The sequence below is a fragment of the Temnothorax nylanderi genome, unplaced genomic scaffold, assembly GCF_030848795.1.
Source record: "Temnothorax nylanderi isolate EJ_2023f unplaced genomic scaffold, tnyl_v1.0 TNYL_tig0370_pilon, whole genome shotgun sequence".
Lineage (NCBI taxonomy): Eukaryota > Metazoa > Arthropoda > Insecta > Hymenoptera > Formicidae > Temnothorax > Temnothorax nylanderi.
The window spans coordinates 46,731-74,709 of record NW_027249432.1 but is presented as its reverse complement, the minus strand read 5'-3'; the positions used below and the strand labels follow the sequence as shown (position 1 = coordinate 74,709).

The 27,979-nt window shown below is 40.2% G+C and overlaps 1 protein-coding gene across 1 annotated transcript in view; it reads left to right on the top strand.

Moving 5' to 3' along the window:
* The window catches only part of Ptp36e (protein tyrosine phosphatase 36E), a 68,426-nt gene that overhangs the window by 4,583 nt on the left and 35,864 nt on the right, over window positions 1-27,979 (top strand). Inside the window, exon 2 of the mRNA XM_071720760.1 lies at window positions 9,965-10,238. Within this exon, the coding sequence (XP_071576861.1) occupies window positions 9,965-10,238 (274 nt within the window). The remainder of the gene's footprint in view (window positions 1-9,964; window positions 10,239-27,979) is intronic.

Here is a 27,979-nt window from a genome sequence, read left to right as displayed (position 1 = left end):
TATATGCTGAAGGCATACATATGTATACGCGGCTTAATTCCGCGACCATTCTTACATCTCTCCTCCCCCCCCCCCCTTCGACCAGCTCGTAGCCGCGCGCGCGAATTATTTTCGGTCGGAATTCTGTGCGCGTCCGCGTTGATTCATGCCCGATTTAAATCATTAGGACCGCGGAATCTGGGATGCGCGAGCGCGTACGAGCGATTGTACGAGTTAAACCGAGATTCATGCACCGATATTGTCGCCGCTAATCCAAATCCGCGCGGTGTATCGAGTATCGAGGTGACTGGGATTCTCTCTCCCGTCGTGATTTTTGTCCTCTCTCTCTCTGTGAGTTGTTACTGCAATTTTATAAATGTTTTCATGTCGCGTTGTAAATGTTTGTCTTATTTAATAATGGATAATATGGCAAATTGAATTTGATATAATATTACTTAAAACTATGACAGTAAATTATATAATTAAATGGTATTAAATTACTTAAACGGAATGGCATTAAATTACTTATCGCGTTACGCGTTATCTCGTGCATGGAAATTTTCGAAATATAATTATCATTTGAAACACAATTTATTATGTAAAATACAGCCTCAGCAGATAAACTTGCGAGAAGAAAGAGAAACATGGCTAACAAGATCATTAAAAAATAAACTTGCACAATATCTATATTTTAAAGAATAAAGATGCGTTGTATTTAAGAATCTTTTTAAAACCTTCTATTTTTTAAGATTTTTTTTCCAAATCCAAGAATAAATATATTACATAATATGTTACATAAATATATTACATAAATATATTACATAAGTGGATTTATTGATCCAATATTCAACATAATAATTAGTGTATTATACAGTCGGAAGACCATCATTATTAACCCTCATTAATTTCATTACGTTGCCGCACAATTATGCAACTGCATAAATCATCCGGCGGATCCAGGGTTTTAAAACTTATTCTCGCGATAACAAGAAACGACGTCGATTTCTTTATAGGTCAGCAAAAAGGGTGCGCTTGTTGGTGGAAAATTTGGCGTCGCAAATTCGCGATGGCGATTATTAAGTCATTATGATACGCGATCTACTTTATGAGACACGTAACGTAGGTTAACATATGCTCGCGATTAGTCACGTAAAACAGTCGTCGTTACAAATCTACATAATAACTTGGCGCGCAATTAACGTATACGACTTTGTATTTTCGTTACAGCTCAGTTTGTAACATCGCGAGCTATTCTCCTTTGTCGCGAGTTTAAATACGAGGTAAGCGACGACGTGAGCGCGCGTCTCGTGGGAAACAAGGACGCACCTCGGATTACCGGCGTTAATTACGGATTAAAGATACGGCAGTGCAGCGGCTTACGAATTCCGCGATGACAATCGATTATGTACTCGCACGCGTTCCTACAAGCATATAAATTCGACGACTATTCAGCGACGAGACGGGCATTAAGAGCGGCCAACCTGAGAGGGGACTGTAATTCTCCGGCTTAAGCGTTTACGCAGTTATTATGTCCCGTGATAAATCGCCAGGGTATGCGTGGTATGCATCTCGTGTGGGTCTCCTGCGCGGCAATCCGTTTTGTTAATTAGCGCGTGAAAACGATTCGACAGAATTTACGAGGCGTTTGCGGCGAGAGGCGTATACTCGTGTTCTTGCGACGAGCGCGCGCGCGCGCGCGACGCTTCCTTCTCGTCCCGATCGCGTTTCAAAGAACGGATACTAACGTCAGTCACGTCCTTTGATTTCCGTGACGGTGACAATCAAGGTATAATTAAAGTCGGGATTGCATCTCATCGTATTCCGCCGTAATGAGCACTTTGGAGACGTTCTAGAAGCGCGGCATCTGACAAATCTCACAAAAATATACCTTCGAAATATTCACGCTTGCACAAGGTGTTATTTTTAATTTTTTAATTTTTTTTAAATAAAAGAAAGAGGAAAGGAAGACAATCGCATTCAGCGATGAACTCGCTTGGTGTTAGAGACGACTGTAAGGTAGATGCCTGGATACGTATCTACACTGTTGGAAAATTTTTGTAGTTTTGTTAAAAAAGGTCCTTGTTAAAATTTTTGTGTAAAATAATCAACACATACATGTGTAGATTTAACATATGCCTGCTATGTTAATTTAACTTAACAATTTTAAAATGTAAAATTATTAAAATAATTTAAAAAATATGTTAAAGTAACACAATTTGAATGTATTTATTAAATGTGTTAAAATTTACAGAAAAAGAGTGTTGATGCTCTATAACAGAAGTGGGAATAAAAATTTACAGAAAAAGAGTGTTGATTTTATCTTACAATCTTAACTTCAACATAAAAGTTATGTTAATTGTACACATAATTGACCTCAAATTACGATTAGAATTACATTTCCTTTCTGTTGAAATATTTTAACATAGTATCGATGTTACCATTTAACACATCCATATTATGTTAAATTAACACAAAAATTTGAGTGGACCGTTTGGGACATGTGATTTATGTTATATTTAACACACAAATTTTCCAACAGCGTACCTATATCTGGACACTTTTATCATCGCGAATTAAAATCAAAGATAAAAATATTTTTCTTGTATTTTGAAACTTTAGTTATAGTATCCAAACGTTTATTTCCATAAGTTTATATTTTTTGTGGAATAAAGAATACTTTATTTTTTGGTGTAATAGACGTAACTTATTTTGTCGAGTCTCTTGACATTCGCACTAAGGAAATAAGGAATTATTGGTAAGATTGATTAAACCGTTTTAAATTTTAAAGACAACTGGCAAGCAACTTTTTAATTGAAATAAAGTATAAGGAATAAGATAAAGAAAGGAATAAAATAAAAAATAAAAAGTGCGTCCAGACATTGATACATTTGCAGTTTAAAATATTTTGTTTATTAAAACTTATTGTAAAGACTAACATTTAATTTATTAACTTTTATTATTTAATAATAGTATGAAGTTTACTTTACACGTTAATTGGATTAAGAAATATACCTTTTACGATTACTTTTTATGATATATTTATGATATATTTATAGTGCTCTCAACCGTCCGCGGAGATTGGTACATTTGCCTTAATTTCACGTGGAAACAGAAATCGCGATTGTTGCTATCGAGTCGAGTGCGCTCATCGACTTTCATACGGGAGCTGCGTCTTTCGGGGAAGATGTATTTAAAAACATGTGCATGGAAAGAGTCGACTTCGATCTTGGGGCTAGCTAGCGCATGCTGAAGCTTCGAGCGCTCTTAAACTCAAGACCACTTCAAATCCACAGTTCCTCTTATTGAAATATAACAGTCACTTAGGAATTCAATATTGACCGGGGAGGGGGTCACTAACCGGATTTGTCTGCGTATAAATTTGCTTCTAATAAATAATTTAAAGCGGTATATATGAAATCAAACAAGAACGACGTGCTGTATGACGTATGGATTTGAGCTAGTAAACGCGGAGAGTTGTCGACCGGCCTCCCCAGTGGATTAGCCTGTTACATGGCCCGACTGTCGTCTGTGTATTTAACTGCTGTAACTAGCCGCGCCGTCAAAATTCAGCGCTCTACCAACGAATCCACCAGATAATTCTGTCTTAAATCTGTCAGCGTGTCGCTCATTTTACTGAAAATTTGCCGCAGAATACAAGTTTCTATATTAATTTTCTGCTGGATCAGCTTTTTACTGAGCCGAGCTATATAAACCTCGCGGGGAACATATTTCGTTTTTCTTCTTTACGCTGAAGTGAACTTGTTAAAAAATGTCGAAATCAATTTTATGTATGTGCGGGTGATCGATAGAAATGGTATTTCGCCTTGACTCTTCGATTATGGCGCAAAATGAGAACAAATAAATGATTTCCATCTCCGTGCGTCGACTTGACGAGGAGCCAAACATCTGGGTTTTGTTTGCTGCACTCCATATTGATTTTGGAATCACACTGCAGTACAGTGATATCGGGACATCACGAGGAAACTCAAACCGAGAATTGTATTTTAAGAATTTCTCGCTCTCAGAAGTGTGCGATTATCGAAATCATTTTAAGATAACTTTGTTCGCACGTTCAATTATTATCACGTTAAAGTCTTCATACACAGACACGTCTCTATCCTTTCAACAAAATTAAATTTCGAACGCTAACGAACGTAGCCGTGTAATATCCGATTGGAATTTTACAAATCAAACATCTTACTCGAGTTTTTCTAAGAATTCTTACACGGTATTTTTCAGCGATATTTCAGGACATAGCTCGCCTGCAAAAATAACAAAGTGAATCGTTACGAAAGTGCTAAGCTAAATTGCCGCGATCGTTACGGTTTCGCTTTGTGGAATGGAACTGATAACATTGGCGCCGCCGCGTTCTAACAGGTTTGCGCCGACGGAATGACGATAACAACCTCGGTACAAGAATTCAGAGGCCGACGGTATGGTCAATAACCGACCTTCGGAAGAGGCAAGGGCTGTCTCTCGTTGACTGCTTACAAAACATTTAAAAATATCCGCCACGAACGCAGATGCCCACGCGGAACCTTGAAGAACTTTCCTCACGAAGCTATATGAAGTTCTTTCCATTACCTACGAATTTTCAACGGGAGCATGAAATTATTTCGAACGTATATCGTCTTGTTTACCGTAACATATTTTTAAAATGCCTCCTCTCATACTCGTGCCCCCGCATAAAATTTCCATCCTCGGGATTCTAATTTAGTCAGGTGTATATTTTTAAATTTCCCCGTACACAAAGAATTATGTTTTCATAATATCTAATGTAGAAACAAAATAAAAAACATTACACGATTGCCAGAATAAAGAAATAATAAGTGAGAAAGACTAATAAATATAAACGTAAATAATTTTATACTTCTGATTACACAAAAAACTTATCATAAATGTAAAAAAAATATTCGTATTTTGCTATCCTAAAGTTTAAGAGATAAGCTGTACTTTATCCAGAATCTGAAGAATCTATTCCCGTAAGGATCTAAGTAGCGTAAAGGCAACTATCGTATCTCGCTTCTCATCAGTTTGCGCGAAGACAACATCAAGGAAGTAAAACTCGCCGAAAGCGTCGATACGCTCACGCTTGATGCTTTCATAATAAGCCGTAAATTATGGCAGCTGCAAAATTATGACGAGAGTTAATCGAGAGGACGCTCTTTTTCTCGGGAGCGATAAACAAGCATGGTAGCCACGAAAGTTTTGCCCGGGCACGTCCGCGAATGTAAATAGAAGTGAAACGCAAATAGGAGCAATTATAATTCCGAGCGCCAAGCAAAACCACGAAGTTTCATTTGGATTTACAAAAGAAGCGCCGCTTCGAACGAGAGAGGGACTCGCGGAATGTGCCCGCAAAAATGAGTCGGAAAACCGGCAGATTTATCGGAATTTTTTACACGCGCATTTTATATTCGGATTAAAAATTGTATTTTTTCAGATAAAATAAAAATCTTCCTCAAAGTTGAAATTAGAATTAATGTATGACATGTATATTTTGTGAAATCCCATCAGCACGGTAGTCATTAAAAAGTTAAAGCATATGAAAAATTAATTATGCCATCCCATATTTTCTCGAAGTTTTTTCCGGAATGAAGTAATACACGCGATGACGCAGTATGAATAATTCATTGGCCCGAGAAATTAAATCACAAGATCGTCGAATTAAATTTAATTAACGCGCGGCATACAATTAACGCATACCGTAACGATAATGGTAAATTACGAGACACAATGCGCGGATACTGATAAGAAACCAATCTTCAAACGGAGTTGCGTAACTCCGACAGCGCAGTTGCGAAAGTCGATGGCGATTCGTGCGGCTGTCGTTGCGGGGGAGAAGCGTCCCCGACAGTGTTTTGCGATTATTTTTGCACCGTCGTTTCCCCGACCAACCGTCAGGCGATAAAATAAAGTTGGAGGTTTTTAAAGAGGAGAGCGGTAGCGGCAAGAACAATATATATCAGCGAGGGGGATATAAAAGGGAAAGACGGCGGCTTTTCTCCCTCTTTCTCTCTCGCCCTTTTTCTTTTCTTCTCTCTTGATCTTTTTCCTTCGCCGAGATGACGGCTTGTACTAGGTGCTAGGTACTTTTGGGCCTGAATTTATGGCCTGCCACCCGTAAACGCGGAGCAAATGCGATTGAGTACGTCCACTCTATCTCGGGCTCGTATTAACGCGAACATGAGTTTCGATATGCGAGATTCTTCGCGCCCCGATGGTGAATTAGGGAGCAAAAATCAGTAATTAAGTTAACGTTATTAATAATTACAGTTAATGTGTAGTCAATTTCTAGATTATAACTCGATTGAATATATTGTCAGCTTTTTCCGCTCGATCGAGCTCCACGCACAAGCAATTCCGTCTGCTTAATTATTAATTAATTCAGCTATGGCGTTTGAAATTCGGGATATAGAGAAATAGCTTTCTAATTTTGGTCGATTAAGCAAATCAGTCGGACGTTCCATTGCAATATAACGTAACCATTAATTGCAGCTATAAGTTACGCATGGTGATTTTGATCAATATATTTGTACGTAACAAAAATAAAATAGTTTTCTTTTTAACACAATTTATCGAACATTTCCGGATTGCAAAATTAATACCAGGATCGGATAATACAGAAATTTCGCGCAAATGTAAAACTTTTATTCTTACAAATTATACTTCGCGCGAATCGTATTCGGCAAAAAGCGTTATTGTACATTGAAGTTCAGTTCCGGCCGATTAAGCAGCCGTTGTTTAATTGTGCTGCAATTAGGCGCTGTCGATACGCTCCTCTGCGGTGCATTTTATTGCGTTTAATTCGGTAGAAAGAGAACTGCGAAAGAGAATTCGCGATATACGGACGCGATATAGCGTGGAAATATGCACACTGCATTAGGACGAAGATCCATTATCGGGGCTCGAAGTGGACGCGACAGTGACGGATTAAGCAAGTACCGTCAACGTAATTTGATAATCGTACGCCGAGGGAATGGTACACGGAGATTGGTATCCATCTACATAGATAATTAAAACTCGCCGCGTATACGAAATCAGCAGCGCCGCTCATCTCGTGACGCGAAAAAAATCTCTGCCCCAGTTCGCGCTTATTTAAATATTTCTATAAGAAACCGTATATTGTTCCCCCAACTTGGTTCCCAACTTCTTCAGTTTCTTGTGATAAATCGGGAGACTGGGCGACAGGGACTGGTGCCAAGTGTACAATAAATAATACTTCTGCGAAAGTTATACCTGAAGGATACCGCTATCTTTATGAGATATGGACTTTTGAAACATATATAAGTTCTACAAACTGCATTTTTCTATTTATATTATTGATCTAATTGATAAGAGAGTAAGGAAATCGTACGTACGTCGGCGAGACGGTCCCGCTGACGTTCTTACTCTTTGAAAGATTAAAATACTTTGAGCGATTTGCATGTAAGATTTATTGCGCAGGCTTCGCAAGAAACTTTGTTTCCGCAAATTGTCCCCTTAGAAGCTGCGCGTGTGCTCCGAGTCCGAGTAATTCGAGCTATTCTACGCTAGTAGAAAATGAATAAGAGAAACTTAACCCTGTCGAGAGAAAGAGAGAGAGAGAGAGAGAGAGAGAGAGAGAGAGAGAGAGAGAGAGAGAGAGAGAGAGAGAGAGAGAGAGAGAGAGAGAGAGAGAGAGAGAGAGAGAGAGAGAGAGAGAGAGAGAGAAATAGTTTCCGCGCGTTGTACTAATTGCACGCGAGAATTCGCGAGATAGTTTTTCCAAAAATTTTACGTACCGGAGATTGTTTCGCAAATTCGAAATAATAAGAATTAATTTCTGGGGAGCTTCTCTAGAGAAATTTTTATTTGTATCGGGCATTTTAGGCTTATTTTTTACGTTGAAAATGTAAAATAAAAGTCTATACAATATAGACATTACGATATGTTCGTAACAGAAATAAATTTGGTGCATTCGATGCAAAGTTAAAAAAGTATTTCTATACGACTTAAATTTATTAATCGAAGCTCTATTAAAAGCTCAATCTAAAAAGTTATGTCAGTAGAGTAACTTACGCTGCTTCTAATGGCATTATTTCTCGGATTTTCCCGTATGCAAATGCGATTAAAAGTACGTCGTTGCTAATGGAAAGTAGAGAGACGTAGACAGGGCTTGAAAACTGAATGAAAATGCAATGAGGGAAGAAGGCGATGAAATAACATCTTTGTCTATAGATTCCGCGGTTAGAATACGAACGTGCTTTTTGAGAGCAAACTTGTCAAAAGTGTCATAATATAAATTGAATATGACTGCAAACAGTTTCAGAAAAAACGTCGAAGCTTTACTTATAAGGAACAATTGAATACACCTGAGTTAAATGTGCCAAATGCTTACGCAACAATTTCCAAGTAATTTCGAAGTTTCCATATTAAAAGCATAATATTGCCTGTTGTGACTTTCCACTGTTCAGTTTTAGTCCGACTTCGCGCAACTTCGTCGTTAGGTCAAAACTAAGCAGGCACTTAAACTCATCGACGTCGCTTTTAATCACAGAAAATAATAATTGTAGAGAACCTTTTAAAATTTCGCCTGAAATTACAATTCTCAAGTGTTTTCAAATGCTTTATACGTTAGCGAGAAAAAAAATATATATATTCCCTTACGATTTATCGTTATTTAGTTATCAGTTTCCGAACTTGATAATCAGATCGAAACTAAACGGCATCGGCACTTAACGCCGCTTTTGGTCATTAGGAACGATACCGAGGGCACGTGTAAGGGGTTATTAACTTATTACGTCGTCCCGATAAATATAGGCGTCGAGGAAACGTAGGAAAACACGACGCGATCCTCTGCGTCACGTTGCCAGCTGGCCCAACCAACCGGCCGTCTCTATTCTCTGCCACGTCGCGTGCAACGATAGGACAGTCAATCAGTAGGCGAGACGTTACTTGTTTTAAATCCTGCTGCTTGCCTGTGAAATTTAGCGGAAACCCGCGATCGCACCGGAGAAAAGACGGAAATCTTCTGGAAAATGATTACGAATAACAAGCCCGTTCATCGGCCTAGGCACCCGGAAGACGTGTAAATTATATCTTTGAGAGCGTCTTTAATAAGACCTGTCACCGACATGCCGTCTTCCGGAAATATGTTTCCTCGAGAAATACGAGAATCGCTTTCTCAGGTCGACGTAACGGCGGTTGATGCAACAACGAGCGTCGTGCATTACGCTCAGTTTGCTCCGAGGCGCGATGGATCGCAGGGAGGACGATGATAATCCTTCGGGGGATAGTGAGCATGTATGACACAAACAGCGTCGACTGGCGCTTAACGTTGGGCTCTTGGGTATACAAGCCGTTCGAATGCAAATATTGAAGGAGGATTAATATTCGACATCTTTTCCAACGTGTGATGGCGACCTCTGTAAAAGGAGGAGAAAAAATATATGCATAATAAATTATCTATTAAATTCCATAAAATCATTAAGAAGTTAAAATGTTTTATTTTATTATATTATAAAAAAGTTTGTAATGGTAGAATGCATCTTGACAATAAAAATTAGTATTTTTTTGGTAGAATTGTCAGAATTTATTCATGAAATATGAAAAAAATTACTACTAATATTATTTTTCTTATTTTAAAGTGTTCAAAATAGAGCCACCTTTAATTTCAAAATGTTTTTAAATTCTGTGCTGTCTGAAAGTTATCTACTCAATTATAAGAACTAGAAATCAATAGTTCCTCTTTCCTTCCTTCCCTTTCTCTCTCTCTCTTTCTCTTTTTCTTAAGAAAGTAATATTGTCATATCGCTAAAGACGGTACTTGAACGTTTCAAAAGCTCGAAACCATGATCTGACATAAAATAAATAAATACGATAGAAACGATTTATCAAAAACAAATTATTTTCTCCTGCGCGTAGTTTATGCAACTCGCAGAAATAACGTTATTTTTAACATTTTATAAAACATATCCTATTTGTATCTTTATTAATTTTGTCTCTCTCTTCTTTGATTTTGCAGAGCATGTCATCGCTACGAACGCAGTCGACCGGCGGCGGTGTTCTTGGTTTGAGCAGCGTCGGTTCCGATCGTACGGGCGCAGCCTCGACCGCCGCCGGTTCCCACTCGCATTCCCACTCGCACAGGAAGCATCATCATCACCACAGAAGCAGAAGCGCGCCCCGAGCACCGGAGAAACCGCCCAGAAAGCGTCAGCTACATCCCGGACAGAGTCTCGCCTCTATTCCCAGTCAGATTAAGTTGTCTATGCTGAACAGCGGCCTCATCTCCTTCGGTGAGACGACTCGATCCCCCGTTTCTCCTTAATGAATTACTCCGGCCTGACTGCCTGGTCTTGCCCAGATTAATCCCAGATAATACTAACGATTAAAAGACGTCTTAGACGATTATCTAAAGAGACGATTTTCCTGATCGCTCTTTCTTTTTTTTCCTCGTTACAATTTACGCCGTGCAACTTGAGTTCGCGCGCTACGCGAACGAATGACAAGCAACAAAATTTGCTCACGGGATGAGCTGCAGCCGAGTTAGAAAATAATCGACGCAATTCCAGTTGCAGCGTTACCTCTTACCCTCAACGAAAAATGAAAACCTAAATTCGATTTGCGATATCGAATGATACTAAACGTAATGAATTATTGACACAGCCGAGACACGGTATTGATTACGTGTACTTTATATATTTTTCATATCGACATGTTAGATTTATATTTACTCTGTCAGCCGTGATCGTCGTGAGCACGGTAAAGCTGCAAAACAAAATGAATATTTCATCGCAATCAAAGCGAAATGTATTATTTTTGTAAATATAACACTACTGTAGGGACACCATTGTGCGTGCTGAAATTCCGCGCGTCTCCACATCAGTATATCGTAAATCGTAAATGCACTCTCCATCGAGTCGAAATAAATTTTATGCATTCAGGCCATGGAATCTGAAGGCACACCACTCAACGACTGCGCAATCGACACTAAAGAACATCATGCGCATAATTCGATGAAGCTGAACGCTCTCTCTGTCGAGGCCTTTCGAAGCGTATTAGAGGCTTTTATCGTCGAGCTGATTGCCTTTTCGTCACCGTATCACTTTATAAAACTTTTCCTTCCGACGTTACGCAACTGGGATTGAAAAAGAAAGCTCCATTTCTTCTCTCTCACATTTCTGATTGATTTCCGGTCACGGCGATGGACGATCAAAGCGCGTGTAGCTTGAGATGTGCGATATTTTTTTTTATTTTCAAGTTTTAATTACCTTTCTCTTTTTGTTTCTCTAAGTACTACTCTAGTACAAGCTAAGAAAATCGAAGGCTTCTACGGCATTATGTTCGCGTAGTCTTTCGACTGTGAACGCTCGAGACTCTTGAGAAAAGCCTCATAGTGTTCAAAATAATCTCGAAGCTCTCAGATCTCTTCGAGATCGCGCTAAGACTTAAGGGTGGTTTTCGAGAGGTTGAAAAAGCGTTCTGAAAATTTCCGCAAGTCTGGGAAGTTGTAAATGTTGTAATACATTTTGCGACACGCGCCTGAGATCACCGTAAATATATAAGCTCGCACTTCCGTCCCGGAACGCTCGAGGATGCAGAAGTGCTCGGGAATATTTTCGACAAGAACGAGATTACGATGTAATATTAGGGTAAATTCCCTTTTACGTCGCATTAACATTTTACTGGATTTTAGAACGCTCTTCGATATATTCACGATGGAAACGTGCTATCGATTTGAACGACGAATCTACCGTTGTTAGCAAGTCAATACGTAAACATCGGTAATTCTAACGCTCTCGCATGCCGCCTCTTGATCTATATCCCTAATGAAAGCCTAAGGTATCGATAGTCTCGAATTCCGTAGTGAATATGGAACGCAGTTACCGAGCAGTGAAGCTTTGCACGCCGAGCACCATCGGTGCACACACACACACACACACACACACACACACACACACATTGTGCGAAAATTTTCATACAATATCAAACCAGTTATTGAATAATATTAAAAAGAAGATAATATATATGCAATAACGCGCGGTACAGCGTTGGAGAATTTTCGAAATAATATGACGGACTAATTTATCAAAGGCAGGCCCGTTGTATTCGACAGTGTAAATATTCGCGACGTAATTTCAGTTAATGCATTTTGTTTCGTGAATTATGCGTTATCTCTGATTCGCGGGGAAGCGGAATGTCCGAATGTGTGACGCGTTAGAGTCATAACGTTAATAAATTCGCGGCGATTGCTCGTGATGCATAGAGAGGTAGCCTACCCACATGAAAATAGGTACGTACGTTATATTTCAGTAATGTCTTTAGAGAGAGAATTACTACGTCGCGAATTTCGTCCGTAATAAGATCGAGGAGCTGTTTATCCTCAGGTGTAATCACCACAAATGACGTTATATGCCATGACACCTGCCATCGTCACGCAAGAAACCAATTAACGCGAGAATTCACTCGCACATGATAGCGTTTTCGACCGAACTCGTAACACTGTTACGAATAATAAAGCCACTGGCTAGATTTCCAGTGGCGAATCATTTATTTTTTCACTTTTATCGCGAGGAAGGCTTACGCGTATTTTTTTTTCTCAATGGATAAACATTTCCCTTTGTCGATGCACGTTGAATAGCGTTGTCATTTTATTCGACGGCACATATCCGAGTGGACAATGTAGCCGAGACACGTTAATCATTGCTTGAGACAATGACACTGCCAGTTATACATTCTCCATTGTACCTCGCGCGCCTTGACGTGCGTTTTTCTTCCCCTTTTTCTGCCTTTACACGCAGGTTGTCCCGGTAAAAGATGGTCTTCTTAATGAAACTAGTTCGGGCGCGGTGAAACGCGGAATAAAAAAAGAGTCTTATAAATAGCGTGTCGAAAACGCGTATCGAATGGCCAATCTTATCGCTCGAAATGGCTAATCTCGCGTGACGTGAAATGCCGATGCGTTTTTTATACAGTTTTTAAGAAGATTGTAAGGGAAACGAAATAAATCTCTCGTATCGGCTTTATTTTCAGAGATATGAAAACGCCCTTGAGCATTATAAATGGCCTCATGCATTTTTACAGCCTTATAATGAAAACTTTTCTCGAGGGGGCGAGTGAAAATGTTGAAACCGTACGACACATGTGCGACATTCTATTTTATATCGTAAGGGGGACAGATATTTCTGATTAGATCGGGCGTTTCGTTCGCTGTATAAGACAGCGCGTTAATCCACCGCGGCTTAAATTGATCGGCAGATTTATATCACGGAAAGAACGGTTTTGCTGAAGTATCTAAAAATTTAGCTAGATACAGATCTGAAAATAATTTTGTTGCACCATCAAAATAATTATAGTAGGTTGCTGAAGTATGACGACAATGCTGTAAACAATTTTGACATTTTAGCAATCATCAATTTGAGTATTCTATATATTTATTTTGATGGTGCAACAAAATTATTTTCAGATCTGTATCTATAGTTGAATTTTTAGATACTTCAGCAAAACCGTTCTTTCCGTGTAGTGATTTAATCTTTATTAATTGCGATTTCAGTTATGAATATTTACATTGCCATTACAATCCCCTTTACCTCTGATAAATTAGTGTTGTATATTGTACGCCAGTTTTGCAACTGATATGATTTGTAATTCTTCATCGTATTTTACCAGCGCTGCAAACGATGAAAAATTACGGCTATTAATTATACTTTTCAAATTTATCCGAAATACTTTCCAAATAACAAAAGCTAGCTACTACGCAACGCTAACGATATTAAAACAAAAGTGAATTATTTAATACGGTTCCGTTTGTCGGGATTAGCTCGCCGGGCCCGAAACGTTTGGCTTTGATTCACGAAATTTATTCGGGAGGAAAGAAACGGGGGGGGGGGGATGCCGCGAGCAGCGCGGGGCATCGGGTATTTTTAAACCGACGCATATGAGACACACTAGCTGCATTAACGTTTCGGTCCACGCCGTCGCGGTGACGGAGCTGCTGTCACACAAGGCGAACAAAGTTAGTTGATCTTGACACAAATGCAGGCGACCCACTGCCACGAGCGTTGCTCCTTACGCCGCGTCGTCGTCGTCGTCGTCGTCGTCGTAACTGTCAGTGGCGGGCCTCTCTTTCGCAAACAAAAATAAAGCAGCAGCGCTTTTCCCTGCTGATTCATCCGACCTACGTCCGTGAACCGGATACGGAGTGCAGGCATGAGGACTGCCACATTGCATGACGACGACGACGACGTTGGAATTTATCGGAGTACTCGACCTCTCTTAGTTGTTATGAACGTTTACATGCACGTACTTTGCGAGCGAAATATCCTTCCTGGCGAAATTCTTTTCCCGCTAAAATGCTTTCCACATGGAGATATATTAAAGGAAAATTGAATAAATTGTTTGGCAAGAGATTGAAAAATCTTGAACTAGCAAAAAATACACGTCGGACATTCCGGCACGGAAAAGATTGGTAAACAATTTTTTTTACAAAAAATAATATATAGAGACGATATAATTAACGGTTCAAAAAATTAACGCTTTAGTTATCGATAAGTTAATAAAAATAATTGATCATTTATTGGATTATATATGGGGGTATTAAAGAAATGATTTATCGGCAAACGATTTCGGGATACTGATACGGTCAATGAGAATAAATTGAATCTAACGCGATTACGGGTATCGAGTGCGGTATCGGTCGCACATAATCAAGCAGAGACGCGTATTATACGGTCAAACGACTAGCTAACACGAAGCAAGCGATGCGTGCGGCACGCGCAATAAATGAAACCAGAATTTTGTTTGCATATCCATTTAAGCGGGAGTTTATCCGAATGAACATTCGGTCCACATCCGAAGCCTATTAATTCATGTTTTTTCCTCAACGAAGTACCCCGAAAACAAGCCCACAGGGATATCCACCTGTGAATGACAGAAGGGGGAAAACGTGCGTAACAAACAATTACATTTTGCCGGAATGGCAATCCGCGAAATATCATGAAAAACGCGGAAGCGTAAAATGTGTCTCGCTAACTCAATATACCTTGCTGTATTATTTTCTCAAAATTTTGAACAGTAATTCACAAATTCAAACAACATTTTAAACTCTCTTCGATTGCTTTCGCTAGAATAAGTGATAATAGTGATATAACTCAATCATCGTTTATCCTATCTAGATATTGATTTAATGTACAATTTTGTTATTACACTATTTTATTATACACCAAATCTTTTTATTATAATTTTCTTCCTTCTGAGATTTATATTCTATATTGAGCAAAGTATATATATCTATAATAAATTGGCTTTCGGAACATCTTTCCTTTTATGAAATTTATGAAAAGTTGATCTTCACGTCGAAAATAGTCGGCTCCGATTTCACGCGATGTATACAATGCGTGCAACCATCGCTATATCGCGTTCACATACTCTGTATGACTAATCGATTGTCTTTGCAAATTAGTAATTTTAACAGACTGATGATTGGATATCCATTCAATCGATAGCGGTGAGCGCGCGTCAAACGACCCGATCGGCGAAAATAACTTGGAGGAATCCCGTACGGAGGGCACGCGGTATCTTCAGATTTTGCGGAATATATTTAGGCTGTCGAGATAAGACGAAAATATTTCGCCCGTGTACGCGGCTTCAAGAGCGCAGTTTATAAATAAACTGCAGCCAGTTAAGGTTGCAATGTTCTTGCTGATGATTATGCTGCATAATTTTGCAAGCACAAATATCACGCGTCTAATTGTATTGGCATAATATCTAAAATGTTATATATTTTTGTCAAATAGAATAAAATTAAATTTTATACCGAGCGCTTTACTTTGTTTTCCAAAATAAAAAAAATACAACCCACTGCGCCATTCGACGGCTCGTATATGATCCGAGATGCATTCGAGACGCGTTGCTCGTTTTCCCTCTGCAGTTGCGAGTGGCCGTTAAATACCGCAAGCGCGTTTATATTTACCTTCGTGGCGTCCTCACGCCTTTATTCGTGCCACCTGTTATCCCGCGATCCGTCGCGCGCGGCGGATCCGAGCCCCGAGAAAGAGTCTCGCGTTCCCGCGGCGACGTTCCCGACGCGCTTGCAACGCGGAATTTCCGAGAGGAAGTACACCAGTGCGCACTCGGTGTCGATCGGTTCGCCCAATGCTAAATGCGAACTTGTCGTGACGCCAAGTAAAGCCAATTGCTGCATAATACCCTCGAATCCTGGGGGTCAGGATCTTCGGGTCGGTCGTTACCGGTATAATAGCCCATTGCACTGCCATTGCATCGGCGACACGTTCTCGCCGATTGTCACGACGACGAAAATCGAAGTGGAAGGCTTATTTGCATTTGGTACAAATGCGATAAGCACAGTTCTATTCGCTATACCAGTCTCGAGCAAATCTCCGCAGTATATACCATTCATAAAAGCTCGGCAGCGTTATGAATAGGCTTTGAATAATCAATATTTCAATGTGTAATTAATCTCTCTCGCGCGTTTATGTGCATAAATGTTACCAAATACTTTTTCATATTCCGATATCGCTTTTTATCGTCGTTGTTATGAATTTTAATAACTTTTAACTTGTTGTGAAAACAAGCTGTAAATAAAAAAATAAGGTTTCTTTCCTTTTGTGCGCGCCAAGTTCATTAGCGTTAACATGCAATACACGTCATTCTTGCGGATTATCGAGCCTTCGTGTGGCTGGCAGTAAAATTGCAAAATTCAATTCTCGCAGTCGTGCGATCTGCCAGTTCCGCGTACGTATGAGAATCTTTCTGTCGGTAATCGATATTCTCCCTTCGACGAACAAAGCCACGCGTCGTATGTAAGTCCGAAACACGTCGCGCCATACGTGTAATATCGAACGCAGGAAGTTGATAGTCGAGTTGTGCGTTCGATGATAAGATATAGACCGTACGTTAGAGTTGTCTCTCATCGAGCTCACGGAAGCCGAGGCAGCTATGTTTATTGTCGCATCTACGTCCCGCAGTTTGGTTCATTGTACTTGCCACAGACTTGAGCAAATGCGATTGCATAGCGCGGTTATATCGCGCGCGTGTACAGACGTTCAATAACCCGCGTTCAATGCAACGAATTTCAATAATTGCAGCGCAACTTTCGCGTAGATTGTCGCCTAAACAGTTATTTCTATTTCAAATAGCGTAGTAGCTCATCGTACATACCGCAATATTTTTAAAATAATTTAAAGTCGGGCGATAATAGTTGTGCCAATAATAGAAAACTATTTTATTACATTAAACACAGGAAAATATAAAATGTTGCATAATTAAGTACATCAAGAATATAAAATAAAAACACGTGTTTAGTTCATTATGTAGACAAGAGAGCAGGAAAAACAACAAAAGAGCAATCAACCTGTGACTATCACTTGTGACTATCAATGAGGTTTATCGACATAGAGTGTAACAAAAATATCGCATCGCGACCAGCACGTCTGCCAATAATTAATTGAATCGATACGAATCGCGCAGCGATCGTACACGCGTGCATATCTGCCCGCGTGAAACTTCGATAGAAAATTCTGCCTCGCACTGTCATCGCCCTCGCCCGTTCGTCGCCCGCTGATAATAAAGCCGCTGATTGGGAAATCAAATTAAATCGCGTCCGGGCGCGATTCGATCATTTAATTCAGCCTGAAGGCGCTGTGGGCCCGCGCGAATTTCACGCGAACGAATTTATCGCGTGGTGACTTCGTGCGTTTTAATTTACAAGCGCGCGCTGACCCGCCCAATTGGTCGAATAATAACTGCCAATTATATTAGAGACTTTAGAGAGACTTCGTGGCAATAATTTTTTACAATCCTGTTTCTATTATACAAATAAATAAAAAATATATATATTCGACACGATAGAACATCACTACGGTGTTTTAAACGTTAGAGATTTCACGAACGTAATTATACAAGCAAGTAAGAATTTTAATTATTTGTAAAATTGTTTTTTATATTGTTACTTGTTAGATACCTGCGACAGTTTGACTTAAAAATATATTGTGATAAAGCACAATTCACAATATACTTCGCAAAGGATCGCCTTGACGTTAGTTCCATTAACGAGTATTTCTTAACGCCACGATAAAAGTGAAACAGCTGTTGTCTCTTCGTGAGTCATCTGGTGCATATTCATAATGCTTCCGGAACTGCTTACAATCGCCGACAGGAAACCTTTGCTTTAGGACCAGCAACAATGGGTCAATTAAAAAACTCCTTTTCAAGTCAAAGGCAAGTGCTTTGCCTTTCCGCGCGAAAACCGCGGTTCTAAAGCCGACTTTTATCCCCTTTTTCCATGTCTACCTTCCCATTCCAAGTCTATCTGCAATCTCGTCTTTTTCACTTTTCATCTCTCTTTATCTCTTTATCTCTCTCTTTCCCCCCCCCATCTCTCTCTCTCTCTCTCTCTCTCTCTCTCTCTCTCTCTCTCTCTCTATCTTTCTTTCTTTCTCTCTCTTATTGCGACGGATATCTCTCTTGAATATTGCTTGGATACATCGAGCTCTCTACGAGATAGAATTGAAGACGCTTTCTTCCCCATTGTAAAGTACGCCTTAACTTTTCACGAGCCGCTCGTAATCCACAAAATGCTCGTAATCCACAATGGCCCATTATCCCAGAGTCTCATTTCGATACATCAATTTATATAATTTCCATGTGTTACATTTTACGCGTGTCTGGCTTTGACCATGTTGATCATCATACAATTGGAAAAGCATATGGTTCTTTGAAGCAGATTCCCAACTGATTTTGTTCAATTCCGCAGCGCGCATGTGCGTGTTCCCGTTCGTTTTCTGTGCATATTTACTGCGTTTTTGAGTTTAAATGAAAATACTTATTGAAAAACAGAGAGTTTGATAAAATCATAAAATCGGAAAATATTGAGAATAATTTCTGCGGAGTTATATCAAAAGTTAAAATATGTCAGAGAAAGTGAAAGAAAGAGAGAGAAAGATATAGAGACTCAAAAATGGAATAGTAATTACCACAAATGTAAATATTTATATAAAAACTTGGACTGTATCTTTATGTAGCTCAAATAATTTTAAACAAACTTTTAATTACTTAATACCGTACGTAAAAATATTTGGTCAAATATTTTTTGTGGCTTCCCTAATTTTATAGATTGGTTATCGCATTTGAGGTACGAAGCAGTATTGGAAAAGAACAAATAATGATTGAAATAATTCGATATGATCGATTGCCACTCTTGAAAATATCGGTGTTCATAGATTTGTGTTAAGTCCAGATTCGTTGAGCCCCGCGATCACTTCAATTTTATTAAGTTCGTGATTCGATCTCAATTTTCAAGCTCGTTTCGATAAGATCTTTGCGGTAATAAGATTCTGCAGAGATATTTGCTTGTCTCATACGAAGCACGTAATCATATCTCCTAGGAATGTATCGAGCCCCTTTGTGACTATATATATATCTTGATGTATCCTTAACTCGATCGCCGTTGCTCGAGTTGCGCGAAAAAATGTTTGCGATTACCATTCGAAAAGTTCGCGAGGAAAAATTATACGTATTCAACATCTTAATTAAAATAAATCATTGAAGGCAAAGACAACGTTCACAAATGTGAGCTACTAAATATCGAAAAGTATGAAGTTCATTGATTAACTTACAGTACAAAACTCATTTCAAGCTTCTTTTTCGCAACGATCAATCTTTCAATGAAATTTAAGAGCGATATTTTTTTCCCATAACGCTAGAAGCGTCTGTCGAGTTTTTAACACGCAGTACACGCCAGTAGGAAGTGCCATTAATCTTCACCTTACCAAAAGCATGCAGTATTATGTTCAAAATAGACCGTGTGCATGTATTTCAGCGCGATATGCTGAAAGGCTTGATTGCGTAAAGGTTAATCTTGGATTACTGCCTACATGTAGCGTCTCTCACGACGCAGAAATCATTATTATTATTGACATTACAGCACTATCTACGGTATTCCACGTACCATATGCACGGCATTTAAATAAAGCACGAACGTCACGAGTTTTGGTAATTAAAAAATAGATATCGATCGTGCAAAATTTACATTATCATTTCAATTTTTCTCTCTTAACCTTTCTACTAACGCGAGATAATTTAAATTAAAATGAAAAAGTATCTATCAGGCGAGTTCTGCGTTGTTTTGCGATTCACGGTTCTTAATTACTTCTCCTGCCGTCACAAGTTCCGTCGTCGTTACGTTTTCTTTTGGACCGTCAGTTATTTTCCGGCGCGTGTATACCTTCGCGATCGTATCCTTTTACGCCGTGGTCCCGCAGGATAAAAAGGGACATTAGAACTTTAAGTTACCCAGAGTGCATTAAAAGATCCCCGCGGGAGGGAAGGGATGTTTTTCTCTGTCTCTCTCTCCTGAGGTTTTCCTACTCGGGGGGAATCGCAGAAATTGGCGAAGATTCAAGCGGCAATGTACGCAAATGCTCTTCGGCTCGACGAAAGCAGATTACTGCGCGAAAGAACAGGGCAGAGGGAGCTCAGAAACACGTGTAATCCATGCAAATCTCTGGGCGAAACATGAAGAAAAATCGCCGCGACACCCCGTGCCTCTCAAATTGCGCGCTGGAAATAATATAACTTCGTATCCCGGATTTACGACGATTTATGCAAAGACGAGACCGAGGCGCTTATAATTGGCAGAAGTTGACGAATTTCAACACGAACTTTCGCTCCGAGTTTTTTTTCGGCGACATTATTTCCGAGCGCGTGTCTCTTCGTAAAGCCTTCGATCTCTGCAAGCTATTCCTGGATGGTTTTACGCGAGGGTTGTTGTCTTGCCCGCAGACCGGTCAATAAAATAGCAAAGTCTTTAGAAATCACAACTGTGTGCCGGTGGTATTTCTTTTTTTACTTTAGCAAAAATTCATGGAAGTGGAGTAGAGTTATAGACGGACAGACTGATGACCGCGCGTGTTTACTGTAGGAGTAAACTCACTTTGATTACGACATTAGGACATAAATTTTATTGCGGACATAAAAATGTTCCACTGGGATATATCTCCCAAGTGTCCTACGTACCTTCATCGACAAATGGGAATTATTATGACAGAGCGCAGCTAAAAATAAATGTGAAAGTTGTATAATTCTAATTTAAATTATACGCGACGGAACGTACGCAGAATTATTATCACGATGCATAACGTTGACGGTAAAATTTAATCTCGAATGAAATAAGAATATTTTACGTCGCTAAGAATTATAAACTTCGCCGACCGAAAGGTTCAGCCCTAAATGTCAGCCCTACACAAGCTCGACACCGTGCAGCGGTCACGCGACGTGACCGGCGATTCTTATTGGATTAAAAATAGATTGCGATTGATTTCAAGTAGCGTGAGTTTTGCAACGGGGAGCGAGCGAGCGAGCTGTACTCCGTCCGCTGTCAGATTAGAGGTGCCTGACCCTACGACGGAACGTACTACTTCCCCACGAGGCGTCTAACCTTCCATCCGCAAAGCCGTTTCTCATCATTTAGTCGTACTCCTACGTCAGTCCGCGCTGCGAGTTCGAATTCTCAAGATGGCACAAACTCGGCTATATCACGGGGACCAAGTTCTATCGAGTTGGTCCTCCTTGATTCAGACCTTTACGTGTCTCTCCGTTTAAAGTTTCCGGTATAATTCGTTGACGTTAATTCGTTTAAGTATTACGTCTTGATTTTTCTCTCGCAGGATATATATATATATATATTTTTTTTTTCAATACCTTCGTTAAACAATTTTCCATTTACGCACGCATATTGATTTTGCATTATCACGTTCTATTATTACGTGGAGTGATAATGAACATGTTAATGCCAGATATTTATATTTTATAACAGATGTTTGTGTGTTGTAAATTAATGAAATGAGCGCGACACAGAACGAAAAGTGGACGAGAAATGGGCGGGTAAATATATGTGGACAAAAAAGAGAGAAAGAGGAACAGGAGAGAGGATGACGGTGGTCGCCAGCATTGTGGTTCCTGTGAGATATAAATATGGCAGTTGCCCACGTGAAAATTCAACTCTTCTCCGTTCCTCTGTCAGCCCGTCACATATCAGAGGCTCGTTCCAGCCTTTATTCACGAGCACTCCCTCGGGCTATTGAGTCTCGTTCTTATTATTCTCATCCCTTTTTCGGAAACGACACACGCTAGCTGGCGAGAGCTCTTCGCGTGAAATACAAAGGGTATCGCGGAAACTGAAATTTATAATTGAAAGTATTTTTATATCCCACCTCTGTTATCGATTGCGAACTCTTAATTTGTACAACAAACGCAATACACGTGACACGTGGATATTAAATGAAGCTTTTGATTGAAGGTAGAATGGGATGAAATAACAAGGGATTTAAACTCATTGTTATATCGTCGAGACTAATTCTCAGGCAACGCGATAAAATAAAACTAAGGATTAATGCCGATTTTCAGTGATTTACGGCAAGATCTTTCAAAATCGATAAGCTATCGTGCAACCTCGCCCGGAGGTTGGGCGACCCTGACGCAGGGTCTCGAGAACTATTTCTGGCCCACTGATATACGTCCGATTCTGTACATAGCCGCCGGCGTACGTGATAACAATCTCGCAAGCAAAGCCCATTGTTTTGCCACAAAATTTCCGCAGCGATGCAGATTCAAGCGTAAAAAGCGTACCGTGGACATTGAGAGCGCAACAGTGCATTTGCGCTCCACAAACCGCTGTAAACTTTGTACCGCTGTACCGCCGACACGTAAACAAAGTTAAAGAGATAGGTATCTGGATTCGCGTGCGACGGTAATTGAAAAAAAAAGCTAACGCTCCCGTGCAATTTCCTGGGCTTTATTTAATAAGATAGGAACTTCGCATCTTGCACAATCAATTGCTAAGAGGACGGTAACGGAAAATCCTATATCAAGTTAATTGAATAATTACTCTCAAATATACTCGACGTAAAATCCTGTTTATACATTTATGCTAATAGGAGGTACATGCATCTGATGAATTTTATTTTCCAGGAAAAATCTTACTTTTATACCGGTCTGCTGAATTAAACATTAAACGCCGACAACTTTCTTTACTCTCGTTACAAGGCCGCGTGGCATTTAGCGATTACTCAAAAAATGTGTTTCATGAATATCAAAAGAATCGATCGAAAGGCTGAAATGCAGCTTCAGAGAACTTGTCCAACACGGAATATATATTGTAAAAAAAGAAAAGCCGTTTGTATCAAATTTATTAACAGATTACGGCTTCCCATGTTAAAATAAATTTTAAAGTCAAATAAATCAATATTGTGAAACGTTTCTATATGCATCTACTGCGTACTTCTGCGTTGCATATTCAGTTACATCACCTTCAGCGATGTTTCGATACTAATATAAGCGTTACATAAGCAATCGGTTATAATAAACAGCCACGATTTGATTCGGGATCGATTAAATCGATAATCAATCAAATATCACAAATTGCAGGTAACAATATTCCCTCATCGTGAATCATATTGCCTAGATATTATTAAATCACCCAAAGTTCATTTCTTTGTGAGAAACTCTAATTGCTACTGGCATCGCGCGCGCGTATCCACATGGTGTACTCGCAATCGAGAGAGAGAGAGAGAGAGAGAGAGAGAATCAGCTATTGGTATTCGGTTTCCGATAGTAATTTATTACGAGTACAAAAAAACGGATAATCTGGCGGGATCGAAGGGCCTCCGCCTGATAGACGTCGCAATTACCTCTCATTTTCGTGCAGTCGAGAAGGAGAGCCTGGAGAGGCGGAGTGCCGAGAGATCGACTTTAGGTAAGCACGTTGATTGGCCGATAATTGTGTTTCCCTTGTCACTGGAACTTGCGTGGCCACCGTGTATCGATATCGCCCGTCCGGATGCGCAATCGATCAATTATTTTTGCGACAACGATCTTCTTGCGGCCGCTGTTTTTCAAGCATTTCTGGTAATTGCGGTCGAAGTGAATCAACACACGGATGTTTTGCCTCGTTTGTGATTACGCGAGCGAAACTGGGCGGGGGGGGGGGGGGGAAGGGGGGCGGGATTTCCGTAAACATTCTCGCGATTTACGCAGCTGCAAGGTAACGTTGCGAGTCTGCCTGCATTTGGAGGCAAAATCCGACGTATTCCTCGAATTAACAACGAAATCCGACTTTCATTAACAAACGCAATTAATTAATGAGCGCGCGGTCTTTGGATATTTCCATTGAAAGAAAAATATTTCCGTGAAATCTCCGTGAATGGCTGTTGAACTAACAATGGAATAACGAATAAACAATAAACGCGCGGGCACTCTCGGGAAATAACGCTCGCTGTCAAAAGGTCGTAAAATTCCGCGAAATAAATGTTAAATGCTCCGGCTAATAAATTCCATCGCGAGACATACGTTTTGCGGAAGATAGAACGCATGAATTTCGGCGAATGAATCGCGATTAAGCTCATCATCGTCGAACTGGAGCGCGTCAGATGGGGGGGGGGGGGAGGGGACGGCGAGTCCCGAGATTATTGCGTTGAAGAGCGCCGGAGCGTCCGGAGAAGCTGCGGTAATCCGCGAATACGGCCGACGAGCATCTCGGATTACGCAAATTTATTCGTCTCGAATGAATTCGGTTAACGCGCTTCACTATTCCGGCGACAAAGGGGCTATACGACAACGTATGTAACCTTTCGATATAATGTACGCCATAAAAGTGCAATTGCGGCAACGTTTATTCCCACTTGCTTGTATAGCGCGCTGTCATCCTCCGAGTTCTTCTGCGAATGGCGAAACTTCCGTGTCGAGCAATCGGAAACTCGATCATGATAGATGGAATTTCAAATTTCATAACAATAATTCGAAACTCGACGATATAATTGGCCTGATTGTTATATAAATAATACGTGCACTCTGGTTGAGTGGCGATTGGCCATTTAGCGCAATCGACCAACAATCGCGTGGAATACATCGTGTACTGGCCAATTTGTTACTTGCCCGTTAATTTATGACATTCAAACTGCGTATTGGGGGAAAAAGTGTCGCTCTTAAGTGGAATGGCAATAATTTCATAACTACGTAACAATTATACAACGCTTAATGTTACGTAAATGCGATTGTTGGGCACAGTTAGGAAATTAAAGTATCTCCAAATAGGGTCTTAGTGCGTTCCTCGTGACCGATCCTTTCGCGATGCTTACCTACTTTTTAATTGCTCTCCGGATAACGCGGCGTAATACGACGGGAATGATCGCGATATTAGCGTGCTTCCTTTCGCGTAACCGAGCGCGATCGATGTTATCTACACAAATAATAACGAGGGTGCTATTTTTCGTGCCTTCTCTCTCTCTCTCTCTCTCTCTCTCTCTCTCTCTCTCTCTCTCTCTCTCTCTCTCTCTCTCTCGACACGCGAGTATTTCGCGGAATAATTCGAGGCGGCCACTTAGGTCTCAAAGTCTGGCGCGTCGCCAAACGGTGCGCGCAATAACAGCGATCTGCACGGGAGTGCTCGGATGCGTCGATTTAGGCCAGGCACTTTGTCTTCGAATCTCTCGCTGCCCCAGGTCCGCGCGCGATTCGATATCCCGCGACGCGTCGCGCTTTCTTCGCGTTTCTCGTGGTGCGCGACACGCACGAGGAAAAGGAAGGATATCGATCGGCCTGCACGTTAATACGCAGTCGACACAACGGTCGGCAAATAAAATCACGCGCGTATACGTGTGTAAATGCACACGACCGTCGCTGACCCATTTGCAACTCAAACTCTCCGGTTTCCGTCGCATATATGAAACGTAATCTCGATACCGTACCGAATTATGCAAACAGGCGGTGACGGCAGTTAGCGCCTTTTCGCTATCTCAGAAACACGTGCCGACCAGCGGAGCGTGCGAGATGCGGATTAAGGCGAGCACCGATCACGTTGCTAACGATGTTGCGCGACGTAACGGCGAGCGAATCGATTATTCCGATAGCGCGCTGCGTGTTTTTAATTAAATTTGCATTTCCGCTTTGTTTATCTCAGGCTTCGTTGTCAGGCCTTTGTTTCACGCGAAGTAAAACCTATCAATCGCAGTTTCGCTGTTAACGAAGGAGAAACTGCGTATGATAATTTTAACTCTAATAATATTAATTATATTTTGATGCAAGTAAATATCGAGGAGATTATGATAAACAACTGTAATTCTCGAGCTTGATATTTGAAATTGACGGCTTCTTGGAATTCAACTCGTTGCTAGAATGCGAAGTATTAAGGGGGGAGCCTTCGGTCAAAAAAATCGAAAAAATTTTTATTGCATAAATTATTAGTATAATATCTCTAGAATATGTTCCCAAAGTTCCAGAGCGAAATTCGAACTTGAAATAGGCGATTTTATACCTGAGCGTTAAGGTACATTTTCACGATGACGCTCGACGCTGGATTCGAGCGTCAAATCTGGTCACGTGATAGATTTTTGAATTCCCGCGTCGAGTGAAAAAAAGCTAAACTGTTTAGCTTTGACGCTCGACGCTCATTTCAGTTAATAACCAATGAAATACGGATACACGTCATAGACTCCGCAGACGCTCAAACAAGCATGGACGCTGGCTGTTTGACGCTATTGCCCCCTCCACAGATAGTCAAACGTAGTCACGTGACCAGATTTGACACTCCGAATCCAGCGTCGAGCGTCATCGTGAAAATGTACCTTTACGCAAGTAAAGCGCGCGCTCCGAGAACTTGAAACTTTAAACGCGTTTTTCTCAAAACCATGTTTTTCAAATTGGTGTGCAAGATTACTCATAAACTATTCGACCAATCGACTTGCTTTTTGGCATGCATTTAGATAACTAACCCTTAAATGCCACACCTCTCAAGAATCTCGTAAATGACACATGGGGTCTAAAAGACCCCAGCATGAAAAATGTCTCCTTACTTATTGATTTTTTGATATTTAGTTATGAAAATTATTTTCAATGTTGTTCAAGGCTTAGAAAAGAGAATAAAATGCTTATATTGTTAAAATTTCAATTTCAACATAGTATAAAAAATTAAGATCGCCAACAGTTAAAATGTTGGCTCCAAAATCAAAAAAATAATAAATAATAAATAAATAAATATGAGCTCCATATTTGGCGGGAACATTTGAAAATATATCATTCTAAAGGGTCTGGGGTCCGCTGGACCCCGGGTGGCATTTAAGGGTTAATACCATTGTATGGAAACCTACTTGTTTAGTCATTTTATCGAATTAAATAACTTTTATTGCATAATTAAGGCCAAAATTTTTCCGTAAAAATTGAATTTTTTTTTCTAAGTCCTGTTATTTTATTAACTTTGCATTTTTTACTGAACAAATAGGTTTACCGACAATGGTAACTTATAATAAAAGTAAAAAATTTTGTATTTTTGATTCAGTGATTAATTGCAGGCGCAATGCTGCACACCAATTGTGAAGTCCGGCGCCGCGGCCTTTGAGAATAGGCTTTGTTGCTACTTATAAATAAAGAATTTTGCAATGAAAAAATCTTTTTTTACATCTACAAATGTTGCTAAAACCATTACCCAAGTTTCAATAAGTTTCATTTTAATGTCTCTTTAAAAAAAATTCCAGAACATTGCCTTGTTTTCAGCGTTTTACATATATGAAACTCCCCCCTTAATACAACTATGCGCTCTTGTAAGTGCCATGATTTCCACCGGATAGTGTAGCACGAAGTTTCCTCGAATGTGCTTCGTAAAGTTTTTGTTACTGTAAAAAAGCTCAGCAACCGCGGTGACGGTTTTGCCTGGGAAAACGTGCCACCAGCAAGAAGAATAAATTACTGCACGCGCGGCAAAAGTACTGCGTATACTTTCTTCCGCGCGACGGCAGACGCTGAAATATGGTTGGCGTCAATGTCGGAAATTGTTTTCAACCGCCGTTTCAACCGCGAACCGCTGCTCTCACCGGCAGCGAAGCGAGACGCGTCTGCTTTTACGACGATCGGTGGCGACGGATCTCGCAGACTGCGATCATCGGAATCGCTAAAAGAAAATAAGAATACGCGCTAATTATGATAAAATCGAGTAAGAAAATCGCGTCATCGTGGAAACAATAGTTGAAGA